This window comes from Equus asinus, chromosome 9 (genome assembly GCF_041296235.1).
Source record: "Equus asinus isolate D_3611 breed Donkey chromosome 9, EquAss-T2T_v2, whole genome shotgun sequence".
In the NCBI taxonomy this organism is placed as follows: domain Eukaryota; kingdom Metazoa; phylum Chordata; class Mammalia; order Perissodactyla; family Equidae; genus Equus; species Equus asinus.
In genome coordinates, this window is record NC_091798.1 from 80,091,376 (window position 1) to 80,105,295 (window position 13,920).

Here is a 13,920-nt window from a genome sequence, read left to right on the forward strand (position 1 = left end):
TTGACTCCTTTCCTTTTCTAAGGACATAAAACTTCTTCACCCAACTGCAGATTCAAGCTTGAAACATTCATTACTAATTATACACTGAGGATTACAGAGTATCTATGTATTAGGTTTAAGACCTGTCATCAGGCATTAGACATTTCAATCGAAAATTATTTTTTCACAAAGAAAGTGAGAGACTAACCAGAATCCTGGCGTTTGGAGAACAGTTGGTTACCTAAGCTGTTAAACCTATTTAGAATTTTAGTTTGTGCAGCTGAAAGTTAGTAATAAACAGAATCTAGTGGCTGACTTGGACCCTAAACCCTCTGGGCCAGCACTGCAGGACCCTACAGCATTGATTGAGCTCTGAGTAACAGAACTGCTCAGAAAGTTGAGACCTTAAGCCAAAAAGATTCAAAGAATCATTCTCTTCTTCCCACTCCTATGTATGGATTTAATGCCAAAATGTACTCTAAGCCATATGTGGCCTGGAATTATAAATCCCTGATAATCCCTCTAAACATAGAGCATCAGTTCTAGAACCACAAGCCCAGATAGAAGGGGTAAAGAGAATTTCCTTTCCAGCCCAATAAATTAACCAATAACCACAGGAAGGTTATCTGAATTGCACAGAACTCAGGCTAAGTCCCATGAAAGCTGCAATAATAAAGAAGTAAATAATGTGTTAAACACCTATTTAAATTATTTGGCTGCATTTGCTACCTGCATAATGTTAGACCATTTCCTATGCTGCTTTGTCTTATTTATTGTAGAGCTTACTCTCTAAAGTCTCACCTGAGGTGACCGTCAATTCTCCCATACAACATCGGACCCAATGGTACTGAAATGGGGAGGGACCAAATTCTGATTTTAAACAATTAATAAGTACCTTGCAGCAGCCTGATTCCAAAGGAGACACAGAGACGTCTGGGGAACAATTCTAGGCTCGGCAGCATAAATCCTGTAGACAACCTCATTGTTGTCAGTCAAGGGTTGTGAACTCTGACCTTTCACACTCAAAGACAATACCTATATCGTCAAAAAGAACAGAAAATTTAACAATATTTTAAAATTAATGTTATGACTGAATCTCACATTCTGAACTTTGCTTCATTTTTCTAGTCACTTTAGTCACTTGCTTACTGCCACTATCAATAGTCTTAGCTTCGTTATGAACGTAAGGCCTCTCAGTAGTTTTTCATTGCAAACCATTCTACTTCCGTTTCCATTACTGAGTGGTCTTCAGCTGACAACACTCATACTGATTATAATCGTTGGACTTCATCGCAAGTGGGGTATATAATAGCATACAATATTAGTGAAAACTCTATTTTTTCACTTTCCCTACTTCCATATATATTTTACTCAATCAAACACAAAGGAAATATTTCCAACTATTTTCGAGACTAAACATTCTACAAATAGTTCATAGAGATGGGACATGCCTCATAATTATCTCACCATGTGGAGCACTTACCACAAATCTGATCAAGCAAATGCATTCTGAGGAATGTGTCTGCTAAAGAAAAACCAGATTCCAACCAGATTTTTCCTAATGATAGATTACCTTATTTCTCAGGGCAGGAAGAACGTTTCCAGTTATAAACCACTGCTGGCTGCTATACTCCGTAAACTGGACAAATTCACATGTGCTTTTCCCAGTCATTATTTCTGCATCCTGGACATCCAATAACCTCTCCGGAATTCGAATATAATCACCTTGCTTTCCTTCAAACTTGTGCCCATTGATCTGCTGAGGATACCAGTGAACAGCCAGTATTGACAAGTAGGGGCAACTGTCCAGGATGGTTTTGCTTCTACAACAGAAAAGCAAAGCCTCTGCTAAAATGGCATGCATCATATATATATGATATTATGTTTGTTCTATATAGCCATTTCTATTTGCTGAAATGCATCACCATGACACGGCCAAGCCAGACGCAGTACAGAAAATGTGCTTTCAGTTCTCTTATGGTTGTCAGGGTTTTTTGCACAAAACCTTCTGCATCCTCTTTCTGATGCCCCTTGTAATCTAAAACATGGGTTTTTGAAAGCTGTTTAACGGATATCAGATACAATCTGTGGCTATAAGATGTACTTTTTTGTAGTCACAGCAGCATTGGTGGAACGGGTTGAGGAAAGGGCACACCACTGAACCGAAACTCTCTACTATATTTAAGAATATCATAAACCTCATATATCTAGAGCCATGCTTTCACCAAGTGCTTACTACACCCCTTTCAAACCCGTCAGAGCATTGGTAATGTAACCATGTGACTGGTAAGAAAAACAACCCTGAACAGTGGTTTTTATTCATTTAACAATTCTGTTTTGAACATCCCCCAGGCATAAGATCCCGGACTCAGTGAAATTGCTTCCAAACCTCAGTGTGTGTTGAAATCACTTGGAAGCTTATTTAAAAATAGACATTTCTAGAGAACACCCCAGACATACTAAATCAGAATCCTTGCCTGGGGAGGGTGATGGGGTTTTAGGAATCTGCATTTTTTAACCAGTCCCCAAAGAATCTGATACATCTTGTCTGTGAGCCCATCATGTTTACAAGGAGGAAATACAAAGATGAATCAGATCTGAAACCTGCCTGAAAAAGTTTAGAGAATATTAGTATTTTGGAATAAAAATTATGCATTAAACGTTAAAAGTTATAAGGACCAATGGATGTACAGTATGTATAATTATATCATTGAGTACAATGGGGCTGAGACCAGTGAACCTCAGCCACATGACTGTATACCCCTCTTCCAAACCCATGGAATCTACTGAGATTTAGCCCGTCAGTGCCACCACGGGCACTGCTACTTTGGCATACTGAAACCAACATCACATGCACAGTGACTCCACCCAACTCTGAGACAAGTGTGCCAAATTCTTGGCCCCTCTTACTTGCTGACGACTACACTCTCCCTGACACCTTAAGCTCCTACATCCATGCCCTTCCACTGCACTCACTTTGATCAATCCCACAATCTGCTTTACACCCAGGTAGAAGTGAGGGGAGAAAAACTCTACCCTCTGGCACCCATTGGTATCACTACAAACACAGTGACCAACCTCAGCTGGGCCTTCAATGCTACTTGACAGTGTTTTTACTTGGCTTCCAAGTGACTGTTCTAGACTCCATCATTCTCCTCAACATCCCTGCTCAATGCCCAAACCCTTCACTCTCAGTAGATGCCCCTGATTACTGCTTAAGACAATGTATAAATAATGTATACCAAAATGGTCAACATCTTTAGAGTTTTCTAAGTTAAAAAAACTAGTTTTGATCTCTCTCTTATTTTCTGTGTTCAATTTGTCACCTATATGTTAATTCTACTACCTAATTATTTTTAAGGTACCATTCCTCCATGTTCCTGCCTCAATTTCAGCCCTCATCTTCTCTTAAGTGAACAATTATTGTGTAGTCTTCCTATTTCTTGATTTACCCTATTCTTTAATCTTTTACACTGTCTTCAATATTATGGTTCTAAAATCCTAAGTCTGATATTCTCTCTCTCTCTCTCTCTCTCTCTCTCTCACACACACACACACACACATACACACACACACACACACTGCTTAGCTTATTCTATGTTCAACCTTTAAAGGTTGATGATCTCTCCAAACACACCATGTTACTCTTGCCTGACTGCTATTGTACATACTGTTTCCTCTTCCTGGACAACTCAGAAGGAAAGGTAAGTCTAGGGAGAGGAAGTACATGGCAGAAAACATACAGATTCATTCATTCATTCCATTCACTCATTATACCATAACCACTGAGCCTCTACCATGCACCAGACACTGTTCTAGCCCCTGGGAATACATCAGGTAACAAGACAGAAGAGGCCACTCCTTTTGTGCATCTTACACTGTTTTGAGTTCTCACTGGGCGTTTGAGGGCACAGATACGGGAACCAACATTCACAGCAGATAGATGATTCATATCTAAGACATCCTTGACATGCTGGTGATCTTGCAGAAAAATGGAAAGGAATGGGACTATGGGGAGCCCAAAGCTATGAACTATTTGATTTCATTGAACAACGTAGCTGAACATAGTTCAAGAGGGAAAAAACCAGGATACTTCTTAACTACACACACATGCACACACACACAAACACACACACACACACACACACAGAGTGGCCTCAGTGCAAACTACTTGAAGTAAAGAAATGATCCATTTCGCAGGTTTCTGAAGACATCAGAGACATTTATAAACGGCACAGAGGAACTGAACTGCTAATCATTGGTCTGAGATGGACATTAAGGAAGCAGGGTGAGGACTGGAGAAAGGGCCTCCTGAAAGGGCATTCAGACCTTTTCAGATGCTTTGCTGAAGCTCCTCGTTAAGAAAACCTCAATCCCCAGGACTCACTCATCAGGGTTAAAAGAAGAGCACAGTGTAAGGGGATGCTGGATCTGCACTTTAACCTCAAATCCTACCCTGGCAATGACCTGGGATGAAAGTCTGGGGCATTCTGGAGCCATGGGATTGGAAGTGGAAGTTTTATTACAGAGCATGCGGTTACAATCTACAATCTCGTCTGACCACACAGCATGCTGGCCAGTGGGAGCTGTGGAGTCAAGCAGGCCTGGGACTGAGGCCTCACCACAGACTAATCGTGTGACCCTTGGCAAGCTGTGTAAGATCCCTAGCCTCAGTTTCTACATCTGTAATAAAATAATAAAAGCTCTAACCCTAATCTTGACTAGCTACTTAAAATGATCTTTTGTAGGGATAAAAATACGTACAAATTTTAATAAGGATTGGGTTGAACCATATGAAATTTCTAGCATTATACTGTTTTTACCTACCCCAAAAAAGGCAGTTTGACATAATTCAATCTAACACAACATCAGGACTACAGCAGAGGTACGGTTGATAACAATTATTATTATTATTATTTTATTCCTCGATCTCTCTTATAACCCTTTTATATCTGGATTGAGTATCTCTTTGAACTTCATGTGTCTTGCGACCTAAGAACTAATATTAAAAGTTTTACATATCCAACCAACATTTTAATTAACCTGTCAGAGTTCATAAAGGGCCCCATAAATAAAAAGATGATTTAAATTATTATATCAGATTTTTAAGATGTAGTATTCAAAATGTCTCTGAATTTCAATATGACTAAATGAACACTGATGAGTACATTCATTAAGAGAATAACTAACAAACGTTATAGAGATTTATATAAACACTCTTAGTCAGACACATCCCATTAGATAACAGTCATTGCTTTTCAGATAACTTATATTACTCTGTGAGAATTGGGGGCAAATCCCAATTTCCAACCATGTTCTATTATCAGCCGTTGTAATGTTAAATCAAACAGAAATAAAATATTTTTAGGTCTTTGTACTATAATGATCCAAATTACCTTATGAATGTAATTTTAAAAACCATACCTTCTGAAGAATATTAGCAAATAATTACAAAATTAATTTCATAGCTAATAATGGACACAAACCACATTTTATTTTTTCCTTTTCCTTTGGCGTGCTTTCTGCCATGAAACTCCAGCCATGATACAACTAGTCTGAAGTTCAGCAACAAGCCTGAGAGCTGCCTCCAATGGACGAAACTGAACCAAAGCTCCAGGGGGAAGCACGAGTCACAGCACATCAAAACGTACCTAGGGGTTGCAATCATCTTCATTTTTATTTTCATTCAGAATGTATCTTCTACTCATTATTTAAATAAGAGTAAGCAATAAGACTTTTTTTGTTTTTAAAAGACCCTTCAAAACAAGAGGGATATATTGGTTATAGTTAAATTTATTTTTCTTGATGTAGTTGCTGTTTTCTCCAAATCATTAACTTCACTTGCCCATTAGGCACAATGCATTGATCCTATGTTCCTTAGTTACATCATCTAAATGTGAATTTGCATTGCCTATTACTTTGTACACTGTGAAGGAATACATATAAGGTCCTGCTATCATATTAAAAAACACTCACTTTTCACCAGGAGAGCCACAGGTAATATCAGTCAGCAGAGAAAAGGCAAACTTCTCAGTCACTTCAGTAAAGGGACTGAATCCTCTGGTGTCCTTGCGCTTTGGGTTAATAAGAGCACAAAGAATCTCATAGAAAAGATTTCGGCTTTCAATACTGAATGCTTGATTTTTTCCTTCAATAGTTATCTGGAAAAAAAATCCAAGTAGGAAAATAAATCTTCAAAAATAAACTTCTTAAATGATGTGTATGGTATAACGTGTTCTTTATTAACAGTTATTAACATTAACAAAATAAGGAGGAACCTATGAAGAATTTAAGAGAAATTGGTATCAAAATTATATTTCAAATATATTCATTTGCCCTTTAATAAACACCAATTATTTGTAAAGAAAAGACATAATCACCCAAATATTTTCTATTTAATAACTAGATAAAGCCCAAAATGATTGTATGGGTCACTTAATTTTAACTACAATAATTAACATCAGGAGTCAAAATTAATCTCACTTTTACACCTACCCAAGGAATCTTATTCTTTTGACCAACAACTAGGGAAATAAATATGACTATCTGTCCGTAATAGAAATAAGATTATTCTTGATGATCTGTTTTTCAATGAACAGAAGCCACCACATATCACTAAATTTCTAAAACATCAAATGAGAAAATCCTTTTTCAACCAAGAGTAGTCAAGAGCTCCTGGTACTGTTGTCTTTATCGGTAAGTATGACCCTTAGGACTGGGTTGGTTGTTGTTTGAGGGACCAGAAGAGTAGGAGGAAAAATAGCCTCCATGATGATCTATTTTTTTCCTTGCTAGAATGACAAGGACCACATCTTTATTGTCTGACCAAGCATGGGTGTGAAGCCACTGACTTGCTATTCCACCAAACTCTTACACATCTGAGAAGTTCAAATTAATTCTCCAAAATCCAAATTAGTCATCGCTTTCTCTGTAGTTTCTACACTGTGTCTCACCTGCCAACACACATGATCGCTCTCTTTGTAATTTGCACATACTTTCATTAGTGAATTTATGACACCGTTGAAATGATTAGTCTGTTACTCCTACTAGTTGAGCTCATCGAGGAAGTGGCTCATGTTCCCCATATTTTTCTTATTGCTTTGTAATCTATACAGCGCCAAGCTGATAGCTGAACTAAAGATCAAAGTTTATAAGAGTAGCCATCTCAGAGACAGCAAGGAAGAAAGGAGAATAATCCACAAGGAAAAGATGATAAAAGGTATAGAACAAAAATTTAACAAAGTAAAAATTATAATGGAGACAGGGAACAGCCCACTGGATACTGAAATGATCAAACTGAATATGTTAAATGGAAAATAAACTCAAGAAATGCTCCCAGAACTCAGAGAAAATATAACAGACAAATAGGACAAATCCATAAGGTACAGTAAGCCTATTAAAGAGGAGGTAGAAGAAAAAAAACACGGTTCCTTAATAGGCTACACATATACTCCTGTCTAAAAATGCAGAGCTTGCTCTACACCAGAGAAAATTAGGAAAAGAAACACCACCAGATGTATCTGGGTGATTTTTCAATATTATTTCAAGAATTTTTTTAAAATCCTACCACAAACCAGACAGGAAAAAAAATTACTAACAGAGAAACAAAAATTCAGTTTGACATCAGACTTTTTTGCAAATAAAATGCCAGAAGCCAGCAGAGCAACACGTGCAGTTTCAAGAATTAAAGGCTGTGATCCAAGAATCCCAGAGCCACCCAACGTTTCATTCATATTCAAGGGCAATAGAATGCTTCTTTTAGTAAACACACAAAAAAACAAAACAAAAGGCCATTTATATAACCCTTGGCTTGCAGGGGCGCTGTTCTCAGCCTGTTACATTAACTTCTCTGCTTCTCACAACAATCCTGTGAGAGAGGAGCTAGTGCTATTTTGTTTTGTTTCCAGATAAGGAAACTGAGGCAGGAAAAGGATGACTGACTTGTCCCAGGGTACAGAGATGGTGAATGGCCATACACAGGAGGCACTCGTGACAGTTACCCTGGCCTGACTTGAAAGATCCTCCTACTTGCTTGTCCTGAAATAACACAAATTGACTCAGTTTATAGCCAAAATCAGTCAAAATTATCACAAGCTTGAATTACAAAGCCAGGCAGTAAAACATAGAGCTAAGTTTAAATCACCGGTAGATGATTACAAAATAAATCACATGGGAAAAATAATTCTTGAAATACAAGGTATGCAATATCAAAAAGTATATGATCAAAAGAAATATTCTGGTTCTAAAAGGCCATTTTACACAAACAACAACAAAAAAGAACTCCCCACATTATCAAAATTGGTTTATGAAAAAATAGAAAACTTCAATCAACCACAAGAAAAAACTGAAAAGCTGTCAGGAGAGAAAACAAAAAGGAGAACTTTGGGAGCGGGGAGGGAGTCCACCAAACTTCACAAAACAAATTATTCCTGTGCTCTTTTCGAGTGTTCCAGAAGAGAAAATTAGAGGCAACGCCTCCTGACTCATGTTTTACAGAACTTCAATACCTGGAAACCAAAGCCAAATTAAATAAAAAATTTGCATACTAAATCCAGAAGTCTTGAAAGATTGATATCATTATTAAGGAAAACCAGTAGCTTTTTAAATAATTTCATTGCACCATGCCTAGGAAAATCAAGGGACAGAATATTATGTCAGAGTAAACTTGCCCAAACCCACAGCTGGATTTTATCCCCAAAATCTTTACAGTGAATCATTTAAAGCCATTCTTTTTAGCGCAATATTTGTTTCTTCTGAACATAACTAAGTCATTACTTCTAATGAGTGTAATAACAGTATCGAAGATTTATTGAGCTCTTACTATAAAGAAATATATAGAATAGAGCAGATTCTGTTTCAAAGAAGTTAGAATTCAGGAAAAAATAAAAATTACAAATATTAAACAATTATACTTAAAATATAAAATCTTTTTGAATGAAGTTCAATTCAGTACTTGGAAGTTCTATTCCGTACGCCTGAATTTGAGCTTATCTTAGAGTATATGCTAAGTACACATGGTACATATAAATGGCTGTCAGATAGAGAACAGGTGACTCTATTTGAATTTCGAATAAAAAACCAATAATCTTTTGATCTAAGTATGTCCAAAATTGTGCATGCAAATAAAAACATTTATTTTTTATTTGTGATATATTAAAAATAGACATATTCATTGTTTATCTGGAACTCAAAATTAACTGGGCATCCTGTATTTTAATTGTTAAAATTTCAACCCTACTATATGTGATAATCTCCATTTTCAGTGCCTGTTTCATTATTGTTTTATTCTCATTAATATAAATATGTCTAAAACATGAAAATTTTTTGCATTTTATAGATATGCCTGGTCCCTCTTAATGGCTATTATTTTTTCAAATTTGTTATTAGAAGTAATGCTGAAATAAACTATCTTGTTACTCATGTATTTGGATAAATGTTCCCCACACCCAATAGCTGGATTTTTTTTTTTCTTTCTTTCCCTAGTTTTATCACAATATGACTGACATAGAAACATTAGCTGTCTTTTGACTTTGCTTGTGGTATATGTGATGAGAAATTTTGTTTAAACTCTATGGGGTCAGGTTTATCAATTATTTCCTTTATGGCTTCTGGGTTTGTTTTATGCTTTAGAAAGAACTTCCCCACTTCAAACTTATATATTAAAAATGATTCATCCACATTTTCTGCTAGTACTTTAATGGTTTCAGTTTCACAGTTAAGTCTCTGATTAGAGATTTATTTTGGATTTAAGATAGAGATCCAGCTCTGTTTTTCTTTCAACTGGTTAAATCAGCTGTTTCAACACCATTTACAGAATAATAATTTTTGACCCATTCATCTGAAATGTCACCTTTATCATATAAGAACTTTTCATACGTGCTTGTGTTTATTTCTGCACTTTCTGTTCCATCTTATTGACCTGAATGTCTATGCCTGCACCAGTGCCACCCGGTTTTAATCACTGTAACTTCATAACATATTTTCACATCTGGTGGGGGGTGGGGTGGGGCCCCTCTCATTTTTCTTCTTTTTTAGAAAATTTCTGCCCATTCTCACATGTATTTTCTTTCAGGTGAATTATAGCATCATTTTGTTCAGGTAAAAAAAGAATCCAGAATAATTTACTGATATTTTGATAGGGATTATATTACATTTATAGGTTAATTTACGGAAAACTGTTGTCTGTGATACTGAGTCTTCCTGTTCCTGAACAAGGTACAGATTTCTATTTATTCAAATTTTTTTATGTTACTTAATAGAATTTTTCAGTTTTCTTTATATATTACATATATATTACATATCATATATTACATAAAACTATGTATGATTATTGAATAATAAGTCAGTTACTCAAATCACCAGATTTCAGTATTGACATCATAGAAAAATAGTATTTGGGAAGACAGTATACCATGACATTAAAAAAAATTTTTGTTAACAATAACACGATTTGAATGTAATCAGAGCAAAGGTGGCTTCAGTTGAAACATAAAAATCATTTTCTTTTAAGAATTCAAATTATGTTTTCTACTTGATTTTATAATATTCTATAACATTTAAAATATATTTTATTCCTCTAATAATTCCCAGGTTGTTTATTTCATATAAATTATTTTAATATATGAGAAAAATTGTACTGTTTGCTAATGGCTACTCAAAAAAAGTTAATTACATTTTTCCATAGGACCTTCTTTCATAATTCAGTTTCATTAATCATGACAGAAGCAATAAAAAACAATCAAGATGTACTATCTGATGACTCTAATTAAATAAGTGTTGAATTCTCAACCAATAACATGCAGCTCTCTGATATAACTTAGAGAGAGGTAGCAGAATTTCCTTACAGTTTTTCTAAATCATATGAAATGACGTTCTCTCTTCTAAAATGTAGTTTACTGTACATTCTTTCTCCTTTCTTGGCCAAAATCAACTTGTCATTGTCCTATGCCACTTTATCATTAGAAAATTCAAGTAACAATATTTCCCGGAGTGAATTCTTATCTCTAGAAGTTTCTCTGCATGATATAGCAGTCACTTCTCTTTGCTTTACAAGATAACTGGCAAGGCCTCCTCTTCTTGCTTGTGAACTTTACGATTTTCTTTTCTGCTCTTCAGTCGTATTTTAAGAGACAACATAAGAAGTAAAACAGACATGATAATCTAAACCCTCATTGTAAACATTTCAAGTATTTAAAGGCCACTGTGTAAGAAATACGATATTTATGAATTCATATGTACATACTCAAAACTTTTTATACTTGTATATAAATATGTCAATAAGAAATATCTTAATAAGAAAGCCCCAAATAAACCCCCACAAGTGTCTTTTCCTTTAGTAATAATTCTTTTTAGATATTTTCTTTCATTTACACTCATAGGATCTTCATCTCCATTTAATTTCCTCCTTTGCAGAAGTGTAAATAAATAAATAGTTGTAAAATAAAACCTGGTTGGTCTAAGCCCACACCAATTTGAATGCCTGAAATAATCAGGTCGATCCTCAGTTCTCCTTTTCTGTAAAAGTTTTCAGAGCCCAGGAGGAGCAGGGAACAAGCAGAGGACAAGAGTTCCTGTTCTACGGCATTTAAACTGGAAAAACTAAGTAATCTCGTCCAAGTACTCTTTATGGAGTCAAAAAACTGAGACACAATCTCAAAAGATATTCATGTAGTTTCTGGAGAAGTAGAAAGAGCCTGCAGCTTCTGACGTCTGGTGCCTCTTTTCAGACACTGGGCTGTTCTTCCTGCTGCAGGAGATTACTCATCAGTCTCTGAGTTTAAGACTGAGGTTTCCAAACAGGCCTCAGTCAGATGGAAGCAAAAGGACAGGGGCGGACATGATGCATTCCATTCTTATGTTTTTTTAACTCTATCTTAATTTCACGATAACTGACATTACAACCAAATGTGTTTTCTTTATTTCTTAAATTTATGAAATTTTACTCCACCAACTGCTGACACTTGCAAGGGCTTCTTACCTTGTCTATTAAATGCATCACGGCGCTGAGCTGTTCATCCGTGTTCTCTGTGGCCACTTTCATGCTGATGCTGTGGAGCACTCTGTTGAGAATGTCCCCATCCAGGGGCTGCTGTAGCTGATCTGCAAGTCCCCAAACAGCCTGCGAGTCCGCGTCAGAGACGAGAGTGATGTTAGCAGTCCCATACGCTTTATCAATTCTGGCACCACCTTTTGGGTCAGAAAGCACAATCTGGAAGCGTTTAGGAAATGGATTTAAAGACCCTGTGTCTGGCGTTAGGATGACATCCAATACGGTGTTTCTCTGGCCAGGTTCAAAGACCAACGTGCCTTCAGTTCTCACAAAATCTTTCCCAGAAATAGCTGGAGATATGAGAGTCCGCCCAACCGTTTCAGCACTCCTCAACTCCTAGAAATTAAGCAACACACTTAAGTGAAGCTGTAACACTTCTGATCTTGTCCTAAACTCATTCTTATTTCTTAAACAAATTCTATTTCCCTTAAACAAACTGATGGGACATAACAGCATTACTACTAAAACATGGGTTTCATACTTCTTCTAACCTCCTAAGATAAATTAAAGAGATAAACACACATTATACAGTGATAGGGTTAGGAAAGACAAATGTCTTAGAATAGATCAAGAAAGAGAATTAGAAAAGAAACATTGCAGAATTTCTCCAATTGCGAATGCACTAAAAACTGTGCTTTAAATAACAGATGCTGCAAAATATAAGTATGGAGGAAAAAAGAGAATGTTTACATTGCATTTTCACATAGACATTTTAGGGAGATGGAGTTTGGAGGAGTAAAGAGAAGGCAGAGGGGAGAAAGGAGAAAGCAGAAGAAGTTGGTCTTTTGTTTACACTTAGATATGAAAATACCCTGAGGGATAAGGTCCTGGGCATAGATATCTCTGAGTTTCTCCAAGTTATGGTTATTAAACTTTTCTGTAAAGTATGAAAACATAGTTAAGGAGGAACCAAAGTAACGTGTATGTATTTACCTCGGAGCCAACAAATATTAAACTCCTGGTGCCTGCCAGGTGCCATACTGTGGATGCAAATGTGAACAACAGAATACTTGTACCCATGGGACCTATTGTAGCAGAAGATACAGACAGTATACACGTCACAGAATTAACAAATAATTTTCCATGAAGATGAATTCTATGAACAAAAATAAGACTAGGTAGAGAACGCAGGGTGATGGTAAGGATACTATTTTAGATAAGGTTGGTCATGGAAGCTCTTGATGTGATACTTGAGCAGAGACCTAAGGGCCATAAGGGAACAGGCCACATAAGGATCTGGGAAGAACTATTCTAGGCAGAGGGAACAGTGATTACAAAGACCCTGAGGTGGGAACCATCTTGGAATGTCAGAGGAAAAACCAGAAGGCCAGCTTGATAGGAAGAAGGATGAAAATACACGAAGTTGACATCAAAGAAGTGGACGAGGCTCAGATCACATAGGTCCATTATACAAAGTGTGGCAGGAAGACACTGGAGGATTCCAACAGGAGAGTGACACATTTTATTTCATATTTTTCATGAGTATTCTGGCTCTCGTGTACAGTTAGGCTACATCAGGGGATGAGCGTGGAGGCAGGGAAAAGAGATAGGAGTTTCTTGCATTAGTTCATGCAAAAGCAACGGTAGTTTGGAGAAGGGTCGTATGAGTAGAAAGAGTGAGAAGTTCTCAGACTGAGAATGTATTTTGAATGTAGAGTCAGTAGGACTTTCTGGTTATTTCAATGTTGGGTGTAGAGGAAGAGAAGAACTGAGAATAATGCCTAGCTGTTTGCCTGGATAAATGGTGGAAAATTGGGGGAAATATTGTTAGGGGAGAAATCAAGTTATTTATTACACATATTAAGCCTGAGACGCCTTTCAGACATTCAAATGAGGATGTCAAGTAGGAGCAATCAAATATATGAGTCTGGATCAGGGGTGGTAAAGAAGCT

General features: G+C 36.5%; 1 protein-coding gene across 3 annotated transcripts in view; it reads right to left on the reverse strand.

Annotated features, from left to right (window-relative positions):
• ADGRV1 (adhesion G protein-coupled receptor V1) overlaps window positions 1–13,920 on the reverse strand; it is a 511,472-nt gene that overhangs the window by 276,672 nt on the left and 220,880 nt on the right. For all 3 annotated transcript variants that reach the window (XM_044780002.2, XM_070517787.1, XM_070517788.1), the window contains 4 exons: window positions 11,957–12,364; window positions 5,956–6,140; window positions 1,553–1,802; window positions 875–1,014 (listed from right to left, as the gene is read on the reverse strand). In XM_044780002.2, the coding sequence (XP_044635937.2) occupies window positions 875–1,014; window positions 1,553–1,802; window positions 5,956–6,140; window positions 11,957–12,364 (983 nt within the window). The remainder of the gene's footprint in view (window positions 1–874; window positions 1,015–1,552; window positions 1,803–5,955; window positions 6,141–11,956; window positions 12,365–13,920) is intronic.